The following is an 18,647-nucleotide window of genomic DNA, read 5'->3' on the forward strand; positions in this document are numbered from 1 at the left end:
GACCCCAAACAACCAAGTCTAATTCTGTCTGTTCTATCAGCCCCACTTTTTCCCTGACCATGCATCAATGCTAATATGTTGCCCGAAGAGTCTGAAGACAATGTGATGTGGTGATTACAAGTTTAGATTAAGTGATAACGAGTTCCAAATTAGACTTCACTGATTAGAATTCTGCTCTATCATTTACTATGTTGGTAACCATAGTCAACAGTTTCTTTGAGCTTCTTTCTCTTTAAAATAGAAATAAGTAACAGCAACTACTTGTTTTGAGGCTTAAATTAAAAATGCATGTAAATTATTCAACATAGTGTCTGGAACAATGCAAATGTTCAATAAATGTAAGCTATTATTAGACAGGGGATGGGTGCTGTCTCTGAATAGTAAATGGATGCTTGAGACCTAATGCTAAACCAGAGAAACCTCTAGCCCTAAAGCTAGACATAATCTTGAAGACTCAGGAGTTCCTCTCTTCCTTCCTATTTGTGTTAGTGAAGGCCTGAAGACACAGACTTGCAACTATGTTTTATTTGGCTTATACAAAATTTGAATCAACATTTATAAATGGAAAGATTTTACATAAAAATGTAAATTTCTGGCTTCTTCCAAAAAGTTAACAAATGGGCCACACCCAGCCCCCATTCCTACATGGAAATGATTCACTGAAGTTGAATGGTGGATGCCTCCTCTAGATGAGACATTTATTATTCAGGGTCTCACAATCCCTATTACTCCTCATAGTTTCCTTAATACTGAGCTCAAGTGACCCCTGCAGTCTTGAAAACTAAATACAACAGCACTGGAAAACCAGAATTCTTACAACTGAACCCACTTCATTTATTTACATTATCTGAGCCCCGTGGATATTCTGAATTGGCAAATTCCTGGAAAAAAAAAAAAAAGGAATCAGAAAGCTACAATCCCTGTTGATCTCAGCCTGGATGAGAAGACTAGGGGTGTGCATTTGAATAGGGGTTCGGGAGCTACCTAAAATCAGAGATCTGAAAACTCGTAGAGATTAAACATGGTATTAAGCTGGAGGGTTCTAACATCCAACCTTAGAGAATCCCTCTGATAACATCCCTGGCAGATGTTAAGCCAATGACCAAAACCTCACTCCTTCACAAGACAGGCTGTTCAACTACTGAACAGTTCTAGTTGTGAGCCAGAATCTACTCCCCTATTAACTTCTAGTTATTGACATTGGTTTTGCCCTGGAAAACATTAAATATATAAATTCTCCTTTCTTTTTTCTTTTTTGAGACGGAGTTTCACTCTTGTTGCCCAGGCTGGAGTGCAATGGCATAATCTCAGCCCACCACAACCTCCATTTCCCCAGGTTCTCCTGCCTCAGCCTCCCGAGTAGCTGGGATTACAGGCATGCGCCACCACATCCAGCTAATTTTTTTGTATTTTTTTAGTAAAGATGGAGTTTTTGCATGTTGGTCAGGCTGGTCTCAAACTCCCGACCTCAGGTGATCCGCCCACCTCGGCCTCCCAAAGTGCTGGGATTACAGGCGTGAGCTACCACGCCCGGCCCTTCATAAACTCTCTTTTCCCAGTGTCAGTCCTTCAGATATGTGAAGGTGGCTATCATGTCTTCAAGGGCCTTCAAAGGGCCTCAAGCTCTTTCTTCTCCCGGCTAAACACTGCCGTACTTCTCAGTTGTTTCCCATGTGACTAGATTTTAAATCTCTCCACACATCCACTTCCTGGTAACTCACTAATTTGCCAATGTGTCTCTGAAGGTATGTGTCAATTCTCTGGTAAGGACACACTGCATACATATGCCATTGCAATTTCCCCAGGAATACAGTAGGGATAGTAGGCAGTCAATAATATTTATTCAATGAATAAATGAATGAGTTAATTAATTTTCAGATTCAGCCAAAATTTATTTTTTAGCTTTAGAGGATTTCATCACAGAATATATAACTGGTATCCTGTACTATCTGTCCGTAAAGGACAAGGAACCTACAAGCCCACGACCAATTCCTTTCCAGAACAAAGGATCACGTACCAGGATCTCCACTGTCTCTCTCAGAGCCTTTACCATCTTTTCATAATCTTCATTTTGCTTCTGAGACTGGGTCAGCAGAGCAGAGAGCTCAGTCACCCTAAAGAGAAGAGCATAGCACTGTCACCAGAACAGCCCATGGATGTGGACAGAGCTACAATGCAGCACACCCCAGCCCCAACCCCAGCCACTCCCAACTGCAGCCTCCCCCAAATCCCTTAGGCACCCCTAGCCCCTCTGCACTCCCTGAATACCACATGATGCTATAGCCTTGAAGAGGGGGAGCAAAAAACCACTCAGACACATGCAGGGATTTACCACATCTCAAGGCTGGAACACGTGTTTGGGGGCCCGAGAGCTGAAGGAAAGCCCTGGCCCAGGCCCTTCCAGGCCTCGCTTGATCTTGAAGTCAAGCACCCTAAAGCCAATAAGAACGTCAGAATTGCACATGGGATAGTCCCAAGGTCCCTCCAGCCCGAGGTTCTGACTCTGATAGGGAAAAAGGAAGGGCAATTTGGGGAAGATTATGTTCAACCTTCTTGATATTAATCTCAAGGTCCAGCAAAATCACCAAACACTTAACACTGTACTTGGAGCTTACTGCTTGCTATCATGTGAGTGGCTAAATATTTCTTGAATGAATGCTATATAAAAGTTTAATTTTTTTTCAAATTTTTTTTCAAATTTTTTTTTGAGACAGGGTCTTGCTCTGTTGCCCAGGCTGGAGTACAGTGGTGCAATCATAGCTCACTCTCAAGCAATCCTCCTGCCTCAGCTTCCCAAGTAGCTAGAATTATAGGCGCATGCCACCACATGGCTATTTTTTTATTTTTACTTTTAGTAGAGACAAGGTCTCACTATGTTGCCCAGGCTGGTCTCAAACTCCTGGGTTCAAGTGATCCTCCTGGCTCAGCAAAAGTCTTAATAATTTTATTCTATACCATCTCTAAGAACCTTAGCACACTGCATGGTCATTTGTCTAAGTATTGCATCACTCAACAAATATTCACTAGCCAGCCACGGTGGCTCAACCTGTAATCCTAGAACTTTGAGAGGCCAAGGTGGAAAGATTGCCTGAGCTCAGGAGCTCCAGACTGGCCTGGGAAACATAGCGAGACCCCACCTCTACAAAAAAATTAAAAAATTAGCCAGGCATAGTGGTGCGTGCCTGTAGTCCCAGTTATTTTGGAGGCTGAGGCAGGAGAATTGCTTCAGTCCAGCAGGTCAAGGCTGTGGTGAGCTGTGTTTACAATACTGCACTCCAGCCTGGGTAACAGAGCTAGACTCTGTCTCAAAAAACAAAGAAACAAAATATATTGAGTGTCTAGTATACGGCAGGTGAAGTACAAAGCACTAGAAATACAAAACTTACTAAGACATGGTCTCTGCTTTTGTACTTCTCAGTGCCTCCAAAAGCAAAAACGAAAAATAGCCCTGCATTTTATGTATGTACCTCCAACAGGTGAAGACACAACCCTCGTCATGGGCATATATGAACTTTGTCCTGAGATTCAGTGGGGCTCTCTGCTCATTTCCCTGCCCTTCTACATCATTATTTTTTAAAAACCTACTTCATTATAATCCAAAAATTAAAACAGCCTAACCCAAAAAAGAAGGTGGGGGAAACTAAATCATCAATGAGATCAATGCTGTAATAAGAAGTCAAAAGACCACAGGGGCACAGTAACTTAGTAGGCTACCGAGGTCAGAGAAGGCTTCATAGAAGAGGTTACATTTCGGTGAGCTGCAGTGGCTCATGCTTGTAATCCCAGCACTTGGGGAGGCTAAGGCGGGTGGATCACGTGAGGTCAGGAGTTTAAGACCAGCCTGGCCAACATGGTAAAACTACAAAAAATACAAATATTAGCAGGGAGTGGTGGCATGCGCCTGTAAACAGTCCCAGCTACTTGGGAGACTGAGGCAGCAGAGTCACTTGAACCCGGGAGGCAGAGGTTGCAGTAGTCGAGATCATGCCACTGCACAATAGCCTGGGCGACAGAATGAGACTCCGTCTCAAAAAAAAAAAAAAAAAAGAGGTAATATTTGAACTGTGCCTTAGAGGATAAGGCAGAGAGAGAAGGGAGGGAGGCATTCCAGACTAAAGTTAGCAGGCGCAAAGACAGGGAAGGGAAAGAGCTTGGCTGTTCTGGGAATGGCAAGTACTTTGGTGTTGATGGAGGACGGAGTGATAGCTAGCTCTGTACATCAACAGGAGAGAAACTGGGCTGAAAGACAGGGCAGAGGTCAGTACAAGACCCAACTGTGGCATCAGGTTTCAAAGCAGATTCCCTCAGGCACATCTTCTCCCCCTCCATGGTAGGAATGTTCCTGGCATTTCCCCTGCCTGTCCCTAACCCTCTAAAGGAGTCGGCTCTCTCTCAGCAAACCCTTCCTGGGACCCCAGGCCATCTCACCGGTCCTGAAGTTCAGCCTTCTCCAGATCCCCTTGACTCTTCAGCTGTATTAACTCCTGGCTCCTTTCATGGGCTTCCTTCTCCAGCTCCTGGGTCTTGGCTAGTAGCAGCAGCAGCTGGGCTGGCTCCCGCCCATCCATTCTTCCAGATCCGTTGGGTTCCCGAGACTGTGCTCCCACAGTCAAGCGCAGACAACAGGTCAACAGGGACCCCGAAAGCCTCACATGCTCAGCTTTTAGCTCCGTCAAATCTCTGAGTACAAGCAAGGAAAACAGCAGACTCCACTAGGAACCAGGGAAGGAGTGTGGTGATCAGGCCCAGTGAAGCCTGAGAAGCAGGGCTAGGAAAAATCATCTGCTTCCAACACCACCAACTCCCCCACCCCCATAGCTGATGCCACTTCTATAGCAGCCCACTGTTATTAGTCCAGAATTGGTGGGGGCAAACCTCCTCCCTTCTTTTCCCCACACTGACCTGTCAGTAGCTGACTTCATTTCCAGGAAGTGGCGTCGGAATGTCACCACCTCCCGCCATAGACTGAGAAGGCGACCGTGCTCCCCTTTCAGGTAGCCCTTGAAGAACTGTGTGTTCAGAAACCCAGGTCATACCCAAAGGCAGAGGGCTATCTTTTGCCAACACAAGAGTCTTGGATTCCTCCTGACTACTGAGGAAAGGAAGGAGTGACTTACAGGAGATAGTTTATGAACAGGTATCTATCCAGGTTATGCTGAAGGGTTTAATGAAGTTGGCAGTGGGATTCGAGAGGTCAGAGAGCCTAGGATGGTATATTGCCTTCCTCTGGGACAGATTAGAAAAGGATACACAGTAGCTGCTTAACAAATGGGATCTATTACCACAGACTTTTCTAAGGAGGAGTCAATGATATACATAAACCACTGAGCACAAAGCAAAAATGCAGGAAACATTTGTTTCCTTCAGCTGGGACCTGAAAATTCCCCAGGGCCCATAACTGCTCTTTCTTTCCCATTCAGTTTCATATCTACCTCTTTAGCATCTAGATATGCAAGACCTCCAGACCAGGAGTCAGTAAGCTTTCAGATCCATTGAAAACCTAAGCTCGTCACTGCTGCAGGAAGAGTTGCTATGAGTGTCATGCTACCTCCCAACAGAACCTAGACTAGGCAGGTAGTAGCAGGTCTAAGCTGAAGGCCCAAGAAGGGTGAGGCTGCCAGCATGCACAGGTAAGGATGGTCAGGGACTTTAACAGCAACAGCTCAGTTTCCATCCAAGTCCTGAAGTTAACCCCTTCCAGTACTGACCAGGGCAGCATCCGGAATGCACAGCCTTCCTCTCGCAGTTCCAGTCCCCATTCTTCCTACCTCCTGCTCCATCCGCCACTGGCTCTCCTTCCTCATTAGCTCATCCCGGGCCCGGCTCCAGTCCACTGTCAATTTTTCCACATCTTCCCTAAGGGCTTTATTCACCACGTCAGCTTTTTCCATGTGCAGTCGAAGCTGGGTGTTCACCTCTGCTAGACTCTCACACCTGCACTGGGGAACGGTAAAAGCGGGTACAAAATAAAGGTCTGGTCCAACACTTGGACCTCCTGGGAGTAAGATGGCAACCACTGAAATTTTCATTGCAGGAATTAGAGGGCTATGGCTGAAGTCCATGGCTCTAATCCACATTAGTCCTCAGGGCAGAGGTTTCCCATCAGCCTTTTCCACCAACTGGCCTATCACCCAGGTCAGAAAGTTTAGAGTCCATCACCTCTGCTGCTCCTCCTCCAGTCGGACCAGCAGCTCATCCAGGTTTGGTTCCTCCACATTTTCCCACCTCTGGGGGATTGGTCCCTGCGCCAGACAGAGACAAGCCTTAATTACCTCCAAAGAGAACATCACTCGGACCAGTTCCCTGAGGCTCCCTTCCATGACAGTCCATTTTCTTTTTATTCTTTCTCCCCTTTGTTAGCAATATGCTTCTCTTCTCAATCACTGCATCCCTCACTCCAAAAGTAAAATGATGACCTCTCCTGAAAGACGGCCTTCGGTAGTAAAAAGAATCTTCGGCCGGGCGCGGTGGCTCAAGCCTGTAATCCCAGCACTTTGGGAGGCCGAGACGGGCGGATCACGAGGTCAGGAGATCGAGACCATCCTGGCTAACACGGTGAAACCCCGTCTCTACTAAAAAATACAAAAAACTAGCCGGGTGAGGTGGCGGGCGCCTGTAGTCCCAGCTACTCGGGAGGCTGAGGCAGGAGAATGGCGTAAACCCGGGAGGCGGAGCTTGCAGTGAGCTGAGATCCGGCCACTGCACTCCAGCCTGGGCGACAGAGTGAGACTCCGTCTCAAAAAAAAAAAAAAAAAAAAAAAAAAAGAATCTTCAACGTAAGAAGTGATATATCTTTCACTAATGGCCTTAACTTCCACTATACTAATTGTTTGACCTTGGGAAGTGACTTAACTTCTTTCATTTTTTTTTTCTGGAGACGGAGTCCCGCTCTGTCACCCAGGCTGGAGTACAATGGCATAATCTCAGCTCACTGCAACCACTGCCTCCCAGGTTCAAGTGATTCTCCTGCCTTAGTCGCCCAAGTAGTTGAGATTACAGGCACCCACCACCATGCCTGACTAATTTTTGTATTTTTAGTAGAGACGGGGTTTTGCCATGTTAGCCAGGCTGTTCTTGAATTCCTGGCCTCAAGTGATCCACCCACCTCAGCCTCCCAAAGTGCTGGGATTACAGGCATGAGCTACCACACCCAGCATGGGAAGTCACTTAACTTCTTGGAGCTACAGTGTCTCCAGCTACAAAATGAAAGTGATATCATTCCCTTCAGAAAGTTGCTGTGCAGGTTAAGAGACACAATTACAGATGCTCCTTGACTTATGCTGGAATTTCATCCCATAAACCCATCATAAGTTGAATGTAAGTTAAAGATGTGTTTTCAACTTATGACATTTTCTTTTTTTCTTTTTTTTTTTTTGAGATAGTCTAGCTCTCTTGCCCAGGCTAGAGTGCAGTGGTGCAATCTTGGCTCACTGCAACCTCTGCCTCCTGGGTTCAATGATTCTCCTGCCTCAGCCTCCCGAGTAGCTGGGATTACAGGCAGGCACCATCATGCCTGGCTGATTTTTTGTATTTTTAGTAGGGATGGGGTTTCACCATGCTGGCTAGGTGGGTCTTGAACCCCTGACCTCGTGACCCACCCACCTCAACCTCCCAAAGTGCTGGGATTACAGGTGTGAGCCACTGCGCCAGGCCAACATTTTTTTCAACTTATATTTTCAACTTAACAGTGAGTTTGGGCCGGACGCAGTGGCTCACATTTGTAATACCAGCAGTGGGAGGATTGCTTGAGTCTAAGAATTTGAGACCAGCCTGGGCAACATAGAGAGACCCTGTGTCTACAAAAAATAAAAAAATTAGCCAGGTGTGGAGGCATGTATCTGTAGTCCCAGCTACTTTTTGGGAGGCTGAGGTGGGATGATCGCTTAAGCCCAGGAGGCTAAGGCTGCAGTGACCCGTGATTGCACCAGTGCACTCCAGCCTGGGCGACATAGTAAGAAGACTCTGTCTCAAAACAACCAACCAACCAAACAAACAAAAACCAACCAAACAAGCAAACAAAACAACCCCAAATAATGGGTTTATCCAGATGTAACCCCATCATAACCCAAGGAGCATACTGAATGCATATAGCTTTCACACCATCATAAAGTTGAAAACTTGCAGCGATCCTAAGTTGCAGGGGACCATCTGTATATGACAGTGCCTCATGCTGCCTGGCCTGCATTGAAGGTGCTCAATAAGTTTTGGTTCTTTCCTTCCTCTGAGAGAACTTTTCTGAGGAAAATGTGAGTAGGTACTGAGAGGGAGCTGGAACAAAGGCAAATAAATGGGTTTTTCAAAGCCAGTTCTAATAGCACAGACATCCCTTTGCTACAATGTGCTGTAGGCTCGCAAAGGCCTGCATCTAAGACAAACACTGACACCTGCTGGGGGAAACATGCACTTCTTCCCACTAATCCCACACTCCTTCCAATCTAATTTACATTTTGTCCTTTGAGAACCAAGGGTTGGAATCTGACAGGCCAGTTAGGTCCAATGAAGATATCAGTGTGATAAACCTCTCAGAGGCTGAGAGAGACTTCTACCAAACACCTCATTTGTACACTCCAACCTCCCTCAGTGAACAAATGAAACCTAACAAGTATATTCACTGAGGACCCAGGGGGCACACAGAGCTCAGCCTCACTCACTCCAGTGGCTTCCAGCCGCTTCTCCAGCTCTTGGCACCAGCTCCGGTACTGCAGCACCTGTGGCAAAAAGAACAGGCCCTGGGCAATGAACACAGCTGGCACAAACAGCCCAAAGCAAAGGCCCCTGAGGATCTTAGGCAAACTTGCTATGAACAGGGAAACTGGGTGGTGACAGTAAGGTAAGGCCATAACATCTTATAGTTTCTATTTGGGCATTTTTTTCTTTTTTGAGATGGAGTCTTGCTCTGTCTCCTAAGCTGGAGTGCAGTGGCGCAATCTTGGCTCACTGGAACCTCCGCCTCCCAGGTTCAAGTGATTCTCCTACCTCAGCCTCCCGAGTAGCTGAGATTACAGGAACATGCCACCACACTCAGCTAATTTTTGTACTTTTAGTAGAGACAGGGTTTTGCCATGTTGGCCAGGCTGGTCTCGAACTCCTGACCTCAGGTGATACAGCCACCTTGGCCTCCCAAAGTGCTGGGATTACAGGCATGGGCCACCGCGTCTAGCCTTATTTGGGCATTTAAATAACACTTTCTATATAAGCGAGACTCCATCTCAAAAATAAATAAATAAATAATACTTTCTACATACCTTTTATATCATAGAGGCAAAATCATGGGCTTTGGCTCTAGACTAGGTGAGGAAACCTGGATAACTAACTTAACCCTTGTGAATTTCATCTTTAAAAGAGAAATATTAGTCGAAAGTAGTGGTGCACACATGTGGTCCCAGATACTCGAGAGGCTGAGGCAGGAGGATTGCCTGAGCCCAGGAGGTTGAGGCTGCAGTGATCTGTGATCATACCACTGCACTCTAGCCTGGGCAACAGAGCAAAACCCTATCTCTAAAATAAAATAAAATAAAATAAAATAAAAAGGATACAATACATACCTCATGGAACAGTTGTGAGCATCAAAAGAGAAGCTGTACATGAAAGCTAGAAGGTCTGGGTCTTATCTCACCAAGCTAGATGTAGGCCAATCCCACCACAAGGCTCTGCCTCCTACAACCCTTATCTCATCTCAGCACCCAGCTCTGGGGGTTGTTCTCTTTCCCCTCCTCAAAAGGGCAGCTGCCTCACCTTGGCCTGCAGCTTCCTCACAAGGGTTGCTTGTCTCTGCTGGGCCTCCTGGGAGTTCTTCAGCTTCCGCCAGGAGGCTGCCTGATTCTCCACCATCTGCTGCTGTAGTGCCAGCACCTGCTCTTCCAGCACCAGCTGCAGTGACTGGGGCTTCATGTTGTTCAACCCAGGGTTTCTTGTCTCCATGAGGGCACCAGGTGGCAGGCCCACAGGTCCCTAGGTAGCCAGAGGGTGTTCACGTCCAGCAGAGTCTCTAACCATTGCCATGCCACTTCAACCTCCTCTTGAACTGGGGACCAAAGCACATAGTCAAATTGAAAGGACTGTTCTTGTACTATATACAAGACTCCTCAGAACCTTTAAAATACTAAAAGGGACCCTCATCTCTGAATGGCACTATGATGAGCGGCATTCCCCAAATTTAACTGACCATGAGACAAGCTCACAGGACTAGTGTCTCCTGGCATGCCTTTCGGAACTCTGCACTAAACCAAGAGCTCCTGGTTTATCACTGCATCCTTAGTTGCTGGCACAGTGGCTCACAAACCCTTGTTGAATGAATCGCTGAAGGCGTTCTTAATCTAGCAGGGGAAATAGGCACAAACAATTACAATACATACAATGTGGCATGTGAAATAATAAGATGGTATGAGAAAACAAAGGAAGAGAACTTAACCCAGCCCAGGGGTGCTGTGAACTGAGTGAATCATCACCGTTAACACTTGCTGAGTGCTTCTGAAGTGCTGTTGCTTTAAGTACTTTACATGCATTACGTCATTTTGTTTTTACAAAAATCTTGAAACCTTCCAATGCCTTCCCATTACACTTCACCAAACGTACTATTATAACTCTTTATATATAGATGAGGAAACTGGGGCTTTAAAAGGTTAAAAAACTTCTGCCAGGGCCGGGCGTGGTGGCTCACGCCTGTAATCCCAGCACTTTGGGAGGCCGAGGCAGGTGGATCACAAGGTCAGGAGTTCAAGACCAGCCTGGCCAACATGGTGAAACCCCGTCTCTACTAAAAACACAAAAAATTAGCCGGGCATGGTGGCAGTCTCCTGTAATCCCAGCTACTCGGGAGGCTGAGGCAGGGGAATTGCTTGAACTGGGAGGTGGAGGTTGCAGCGAGCTGAGACCATGCCACTGCACTCCAGATTGGGCGACAGAGCACGACTCCATCTCAAAAAAAAAACAAAAAACAAAAAACAAAAAAAACTTGTGCCAGGCCACACAGCTGGCATGCGGTTGATGAGAGATTTGAACACAAGTAATCTATCTGACAAAGAAAAGGAGTGGCAGGCATTTCAGGCAAGGGATCCAAAAGAGAGAAGGAACCAGTAGCAGCAGGATGGCCAAACACCCTCACCCACCAGGAGCTGGGCTGAAACAGGGCAATGGGCCACCACAGGCAGAGGCGGCCAGCCTAACGGTGAGCTTCAGAGATACCCAGGACAGGGGAAGGCATGGTGGTAGAGTTCTGGGTGCTATTCCAAGGTCTGCCTCCAATGGGCTCTGTGACCTCAGATGTGCTACTTCCCTTTCAATTTCCTCATCCAGAAATGAGGGCATCATGACCTCTGAGTTACTTAGGCCTCTAAAACACACAATTATCCCACAACCTGGGCCAGGGGAAGAGTTCTCTCATTTTATTAACCCTAAGACTCTCACCAGCAGGGCTAAGGAATCTCTGTATTTTCAACTACCAATCAACAAAATGGTATATACAGCGAATGCAAACCTAACATCTGCACATACAGTAGAAATTTCAAGGGCCCCAAATCCCTTTAATGCACCAAACTATTGATTTCCCACATCCTGGCTCAAATGCCATGTCCTATCATGTCCTCCCAGATGAACCCAGAAAGAGTTAATCACTTTTATAGCTATATACACAGAGAGAATACATATGTTCTGATGTCTACTCTACATCTTATCATCATGGTCTATTTTCTCTGCTAATCCGTAAGTGCCTCAAAGGAAGGAGCTGTCTAATTCATTGTAAGTTGTCAACAATGTCCAATGAAGAAATCCATGTGAGCCTCACCCCTGGCAGAGCTAAGCCTTGGGCCAGAGATGACAAATCAGGGCCCTGCTAGCGCTTTTCAGCCATTGTGTGGCCCATATAATAGTTTTTAAGCATTCAAATTAGGTGCCGACATTTATCACTGGGAGAAAGTACATAAAATCCATATTTCTGGTTCCTTTGGAAAATCAGAATACCTAGTGACGCTTGACGCGTATTTCAATAAGGCAACAACTAGTGGCACAGTTGAATAGTGCCTGCCCCTTTAGACAGGGCACGTGCTCTGCACAGTTGAACAGCGCCTGCCCCCTTTAGACAGGGCGTGTGCTCTCCAGTTCATCGTGGCCTCCCCATACACACACCGATTCTCTCCCTCACAATGATAGCATATTTCAGTTGTCATTTATCATTGCAACTGTGCTATTGTTTCTGTTATAGTAGCACTATAGAGGAAAACTCAGCTTACTAATTTACATTACCTCCTGAACAACCGAAGATACTTGAGTTTGCAAAGCCTGTACTAGGCAGTAAGGAAAGTGCATAAAGTAAGAACAGAATGGCACCAATAAAGGTTTGGTGGCACCAGTACTCCAGGCCTCTTCTTAGCCTACGAACCAGGGTAATACAACCTTTCCCCATACTATGACACCCTCCTTTTCAGCCTTTTTGCCAAGGCTGTGTGACCAACTCACCATGGTACTATGAAATGCTGGCTCTGTTGAGTGCAATGAAGCTCAATCCCTCTCTGCTGGTTGGAGGCAGAGACTTTCCAGGAAATGGTTCTCTTATCCCAGGATTTCTGCCAACAACTCTACCTACAATAATGTAGATCCAAGTTACTTCAAGGGAACTGAGGAGTCTTTTCTCTCCTAGTACTGTGAGGGCTGAGCCAGGCTTTTGCATGCAGTGGGAGTTTATGAGGCCCTAAAGTCCCCTCACACTTTGTTGAATCCCTATCCCAAAACATTAGGTTGAACCATAAGAAATTGCTAATATTATTCTATTATTATTATTATTATTAGAGAAACGATCTAGCTGTCACCCAGGCTGGAGTACAATGGTGCAATCATAGCTCACCGCAGCCTCAAACTCCTGGGCTGAAGGGATCCTCCAGCCTCAGCCTTCAGAGGAGCTGAAGGTGTGTGCCACCAAGCCATTTTTTTTTTTTTTTTTTTTTTTTTTTCCGGTAGAGACAAGGTTTTGCCTTGTTGCCTGAGCTTGTCTCAAACTCCTGGTTTCAGGCAGCCACCCTCTGGCCCAAGCCTCCCAAAGTGCTGGCATTATGGGTGTGAGCCACCAAGCCCAGCCTCACCCATTATTTTTTACCTACAAAAATGGCAATTTCACATAGTTCAACCTAATATCTCTAATAAGCAGTCCTGCCACACATAGTTCCATGAATTCTCATTAAGTTTTCTTTTAGGATATGGCTGTCAGTAACTTGCAAACATGATTTGGCAAGGTAGTATTAGTAATACTTCAACAAATAAATGAAATTATATTAGAATTATATAATTACTTTAGCAAATAATTAAAAAATTGTAAAGCTATTTAGAAATTTAGTCCAACCCCCCTCATCTTGCAGATAAAGAAACTGAGGCTTGTAGAGATAAAGCAACTTCATTTTGTTTATATTTTTATATGCCCCAGTTATCTCAAAAAATGATTTGCATGGCCAGGCGCAGTGGCTCATACCTGTAATCCCAGCACTTTGGGAGGCTGAGGCGGGCAGATCACTTGAGGTCAGAAGTTCGAGACCAGCCTGGCCAACACTGTCCAGCCTGGGCGAAAAGAGCAAGACCCCATCTCAAAAAAAAAAAAAAAAAAAAAAAGATTTGCATTATAGCAAATGTACCATACTAAAAGGGAAGACGGTGCAGGGTGTACAGGAACTCTCTGTACCATGCAATTTTTCTGTAACCCTAAAATTGTTGTAAAAAATAGTTTAAAAAAAGATTTTGTTTTTTAAAACCAAAACAATCCTCATAAAACTAAAATTTATTAAAACAAGAATAAAAGGGAAGTGACAGAGAAAAATTATCTCAGGAATCTTTCTGAAATTCAGATTTAATTCTGAGCTTCCTCAAGACACAGTTCAGCATCCTTTTATGAACACACGCGGGATCAGATCTGCTAGGAATAAACTAGCAGAGCCCCCAAAGGGAAGGTAAGTTTCAACGTGCCTGAGAAAGGGAAAAGAGCAGTAGCTGGCAAATTGTAACAAACTGGATTACATTCAAATAAGATAATGAGTGTCTCTGTACTTCTAAGCTGTAAACCACTGAGCCAATGTTATCATTACTGCAGGAAAAGGGAAAAGATTCTTTGGTACATTAATTTATCCCATAAACACTCATGAATTTCAACTCAGTATCAGGAGTCTGCCACGGTGGTACAGAAATGAACAAGACCTACCTTCCTACTTTTGCTAAGAATCAGACGGGGAAGACAGTACCCTTACTAAAGACCAATAGCCACCTGTGAACCTGGAGTGGAAAGTGACAGAAGAGGGAGATAAATTATGTATTTGGTCCTCTCTCATCCAAAATACTACAAAAGGAGTATTTAAATGAAGTTTACAAGAGAAGCAACACCACCACCTAAACTTGGAATAGAGGCATAAATGCTACAAGGACTAAGATGCAGAATGGTATTAAATACAATTTGTCACTTAAAGCAAAAACTGAAAAATATTTGAGGACACAAACATTGTATTTATTGAAAAAGAAACTACAGTATAGACATTTGTGTACAGAGACAATTTGTTTCTTATTCTTGAAAACAAAAAAACCAAATTACCATGCAGCTCCTTATTTAAATCTCATGTGGGGCCTTTCTCTCTTGTTCTCCTCCAACCTCTGGCCTCTCCCACTCAGTCTCCTTTGCTGCCTTTTGTCATCTCCCCAATATCTGAAGTTTGGAAACCCCAAGGCTTCAGACCTCTTCTCCATCTCCATTCATTTCCAAGGTAATCTGATCCAGTGTTTTGTTTTGTTTTTGAGACAGGATCTGGCTCTGTCACCCAGGCTGTAGTGCACTGGCATGATCTCAGCTCACTGCAACCTCTGCCTCCCCAGTTCAGGTAATTCTCATGTCTCAGCCTCCCGAGTAGCTGGGATTACAAGCATGTGCCACCACGACCAGCTAATTTTTTTGTATTTTTAGTAGAGACAGGGTTTCACCAAGGCAGGAGGATCTCTTGAGGCCAGGAGTTCAAGACCAGCCTGGGCAACACAGGGAGATTCCCACCTCTAAAAAAAAAAAAAAAAACAGGCCGGGCGCAGTGGCTCAAGCCTGTAATCCCAGCACTTTGGGAGGCTGAGACGGGCAGATCACAAGGTCAGGAGATCGAGACCATCCTGGCTAACACGGTGAAACCCTGTCTCTACTAAAAAAAATACAAAAAACTAGCCAGGCGAGGTGGCAGGCGCCTGTAGTCCCAGCTACTCGGGAGGCTGAGGCAGGAGAATGGCGTAAACCCGGGAGGCGGAGCTTGCAGTGAGCTGAGATCCCGCCACTGCACTCCAGCCTGGGCGACAGAGCGAGACTCCGTCTCAAAAAAAAAAAAAAAAAAAAAAATTGCTGGTTGTGTGGCATGCACCTGTAGTCCCAGCTACTTGGGAGGCTGAGGTGGGTGGGCTACTTGAGCCCAGGAGTTCGAGGCTGCAGTGAGCCGCGATCACACCACTGCACTCCAGCCTGGGACAAAATGCTCTCTCAAATAAATAAATAAATAAATAAATAAATATCACCTCTCCACATAACACTGGTACTTTTATTTACCTTACCATGCTTTTTCTGTCCCTATCTAATTATTATGTAATATACTTACCAAAATGCAGATTCCACAAGCACAAAAGCATTGTTTTACTGAATGCTGTCCCAGCTCCTACCTAAAACACAGCCTGCTTTATAATAGATGCCCATTATTACTGACTGACTATTATAAGACATTAGATCACATGATCCATATTATCACCAATGGTCTTACAAAATGCTAACAGCTCTATTACCTATCTAAAAAACAAAAAACAGACTGAGTGTGGTGGCTCACACCTGTAATCCCAGCACTTTGGGAGGCTGAGTTGGGCAGATCATTAGAGACCAGGAGTTCGAGACCAGCCTGGCCAACATAGCAAAACCCCATCCCTCCTAGAAATACAAAAATTAGCCGGGCATGGGCGGGCACCTGTAATCCCAGCTACTCAGGAGGCTGAGGCGGGAGAATCGCCTGAACCTAGGAGACAGGAGGTTGCAGTGAACCAAGATCGCACCACTGCACTCCAGCCTGGGTGACAGAATGAGACCGCGTCCCCCCCCCAAAAAAAAAAGTAGGGGGAGGGATATAACTTATACCTTGGTCAGTGGCAGAGCAATGACTGAACCCCAGCCTGATTCCAAATTCTACTCTCTGCATTACATTAGCTGCTAAAGCATGGACATTACATTACCTAAAGCCATGGACTACGAACTCACAGCTTTGTGAGGGGCACTTCTTAAATAGGAATAATGACACCTATGTCTGCAGCTTTCTGATCAAAAAGGAGCAAAGAAAGGTAGAACTAAAAGAACAGAGGGCGTACCAGTAGCCTTGGTTTTGTTGTGACCTCTATAAATTTGGGAACACCAGTTCTCCTTTCTAAGCCTTCTCAGGAAAATGCTGATTACAATCCTAGCCTCCAATAACTCCCGAGGCCAAAGTAAAGATCAATTCAAGAAACATTCATTAAACCCAAAGGCAATCTAGTCAAGTTATCAAATGCCCTGGGGACAGTTTCCCAGCTCCATCCACTTATTAGTTGTGGGATTCCCAGAAAATTACTTTTTCTAATGTACCTCAGTTTCTTCATGGGTAAAACGTGAAGATACAGAAAGATCTCACCCCACAGGACTGTTGGAAAGATTAAATAGGCCTTTGGCCCAGCGCGGTGGCTCAGGCTTGTAATCCCAGCACTTCGGGAGGCCGAGGTGGGTGGATCACCTGAGGTCAGGAGTTCGAGACCAGCCTGGCCAACATGGAGAAACCCCGTTTCTACTAAAAATATAAAATTAGCCGGGTGTGGTGGCGCATGCCTGTAGTCCCAGCTACTCGGGAGGCTGAGGCAGGAGAATCGCTTCAACCCGGGAGGCGGAGATTGAGGTGAGCTGACATCGCGCCATTGCACTCCAGCCTGGGCAATGAGCGAAACTCCGTCTCTAAATAAATAATAAATGGGCCCTTATGTGTAATGCATTCAGTAGCACCTGACAATTTGTGACCATTCCGTACAGTGAGCCATGACTATTATCATCACGTGCTAGGCCCTGGGATCTACAGATGAAAAAGGCAAGGCATAACATCTAACGAAGGAGCTTACGATGTCAACAAGGGGCAGGGAAAGTAACTCGGTGCAGCGAGGGCAAAAACCGAGAAGCGAATGCAGCTGCGCCTGGAGAAGGCGGCGGCGAAGTGATACTTCAGCAGGGTCCTGAAGAATGGGAGCTCCAGAGTTGGGTGGCGAGTGGGACTGGGCTCTGGGATAGATCACGTGCAAAGCCGCCAGGACACAGACAGCGAGAGGGGCGGGAGGGCGGGAGAGCGCGGCGCCTCGCCCTCTCAACCCGGGACTGGGGCTACTGGACACGAGGGTCGGGATGCTCTCCTTCGGCGCCGACTGGAGCTTAGCGTACTGGTGGCAGCAGGAAGCTGAGGCAAGCGGGCCCCGACCCTAACGACGTGTCCCAGCCCCTCTCTGGGCCTAGGGTTCCCCGCCCGGGTAACAAGAGGCCGCTGCGCGAACGGGATTCCCTCAGGCGCCCTAGACGGGCAGGTCTCTGGGCCTCGGACGGTTAACCCGAGCACCTCCCGCCTGCCCCTGAGGCCCCACCTCACCACGCTCTGCTCCAGCAGACGCCCGGCTAGTTGCTCAGCGCTGGAGCTGCGGCAGCCTCTGCTAAGGCCCCGCCGGGGACGGGGGCGGGGCCCGCCCCCCAATCTCCCGCCCTTTGGGAGGGGCCCGCCCCGCCAAGTCCTGCACCTATAGGCAGACTGCGCCGGCGCAGGGCCTCCCGCCATATTGGGTATTGGTAGCCGACTTACTAGAGAGGTCCTGAAGGAAAGGGAGTATTATTTTGAGAATTATAAGATCCCTCGCCAGAAATGAGGACGGTCAGGGTCTCTGGATTCGCGAAAGGGATATTTCGGAAGCAGAGAAGAAAAATTGCCCTCAATCGTCTCCCTTTAGGCTTCAGTGTTATATATAGCGCATGTGCAAGGTCACCTGGTTTTAGGTGCGCCTGCGCACAGCTCCACCTACAAACCAGACTACAATTCCAACTGCGCGAGAAACCAAGGGGCTTGCTGCCACTGGTTGGCGATTAAGCTGGCAGCGCGACCAGTTTCTGAGGGTTTTTCACCTTGCTGCTCAGACGCTCCCTGCAGCTTCAGGCAGCATAACACTTACAGGCGAGTTACTTACTCAGCACTCGGTTTTGTCTACATGTCTGCACAGAGTGTTACCTTTACCTGACTTCATCCGTCCCGGAGCTGCAGTTTGTCTGCTTAAGCCTGACTTCTAGAGAACTTTTTCTTCCCTGTAGGACCCATGCGTTATTCCCTTAGCATTTTGTGTATACTTTTTTTTGAAATGGAGTCTTGCTGTGTCGCCAGGCTGGAGTGCAATGGCACGAACTTGGCTCACTGCAACCTCTACCTCCCGGATTCAAGTAATTCTCCTGCCTCAGCCTCCCGAGTAGCTGGGACTACAGGCGCCCGCCACCACGCCCGCCTAATTTTTGTATTTTTAGTAGAGACAGGGTTTCACCATGTTGGCCAGGATGGTGTCCATCTCTCTTGACCTCGTGATCTGCCCGCCTCGGCTTCCCAAAGTGCTGGGATTACAGGCGT

The 18,647-nt window shown here is 46.6% G+C and overlaps 3 protein-coding genes across 13 annotated transcripts in view; 2 read left to right on the top strand and 1 right to left on the bottom strand.

Moving 5' to 3' along the window:
* CEP250 (centrosomal protein 250) overlaps positions 1-17,745 on the bottom strand; it is a 62,336-nt gene extending 44,591 nt beyond the window's left edge. For 2 of the 11 annotated variants that reach the window (XR_007729327.1, XM_050806972.1), the window contains exons 1-11: positions 17,634-17,731; positions 13,457-13,567; positions 12,454-12,576; positions 9,736-10,024; positions 8,652-8,708; positions 6,160-6,242; positions 5,769-5,934; positions 4,903-5,009; positions 4,429-4,680; positions 2,018-2,114; positions 843-881 (exon numbers count right to left, since the gene is read on the bottom strand). Coding sequence is in view for 10 of the 11 variants with exons in the window: in XM_050806972.1 (XP_050662929.1) it covers positions 843-881; positions 2,018-2,114; positions 4,429-4,680; positions 4,903-5,009; positions 5,769-5,934; positions 6,160-6,242; positions 8,652-8,708; positions 9,736-9,921 (987 nt within the window). In the remaining variant the exon portion in view is untranslated. The other 9 variants (XM_050806970.1, XM_050806968.1, XM_050806963.1 and 6 more) reach the window with 8 other exon arrangements.
* Positions 1-18,647, top strand: part of LOC126964261 (ubiquinol-cytochrome-c reductase complex assembly factor 1) — a 292,878-nt gene that overhangs the window by 120,732 nt on the left and 153,499 nt on the right. The window lies entirely within an intron of this gene.
* MMP24OS (MMP24 opposite strand) overlaps positions 4,866-18,647 on the top strand; it is a 194,325-nt gene continuing 180,543 nt past the window's right edge. The window contains exon 1 of the mRNA XM_050807413.1: positions 4,866-4,869. The gene's annotated coding sequence lies outside the window, so the exon portion shown is untranslated. The remainder of the gene's footprint in view (positions 4,870-18,647) is intronic.

The sequence above is a fragment of the Macaca thibetana genome, chromosome 10, assembly GCF_024542745.1.
Source record: "Macaca thibetana thibetana isolate TM-01 chromosome 10, ASM2454274v1, whole genome shotgun sequence".
Taxonomy (NCBI): domain Eukaryota; kingdom Metazoa; phylum Chordata; class Mammalia; order Primates; family Cercopithecidae; genus Macaca; species Macaca thibetana.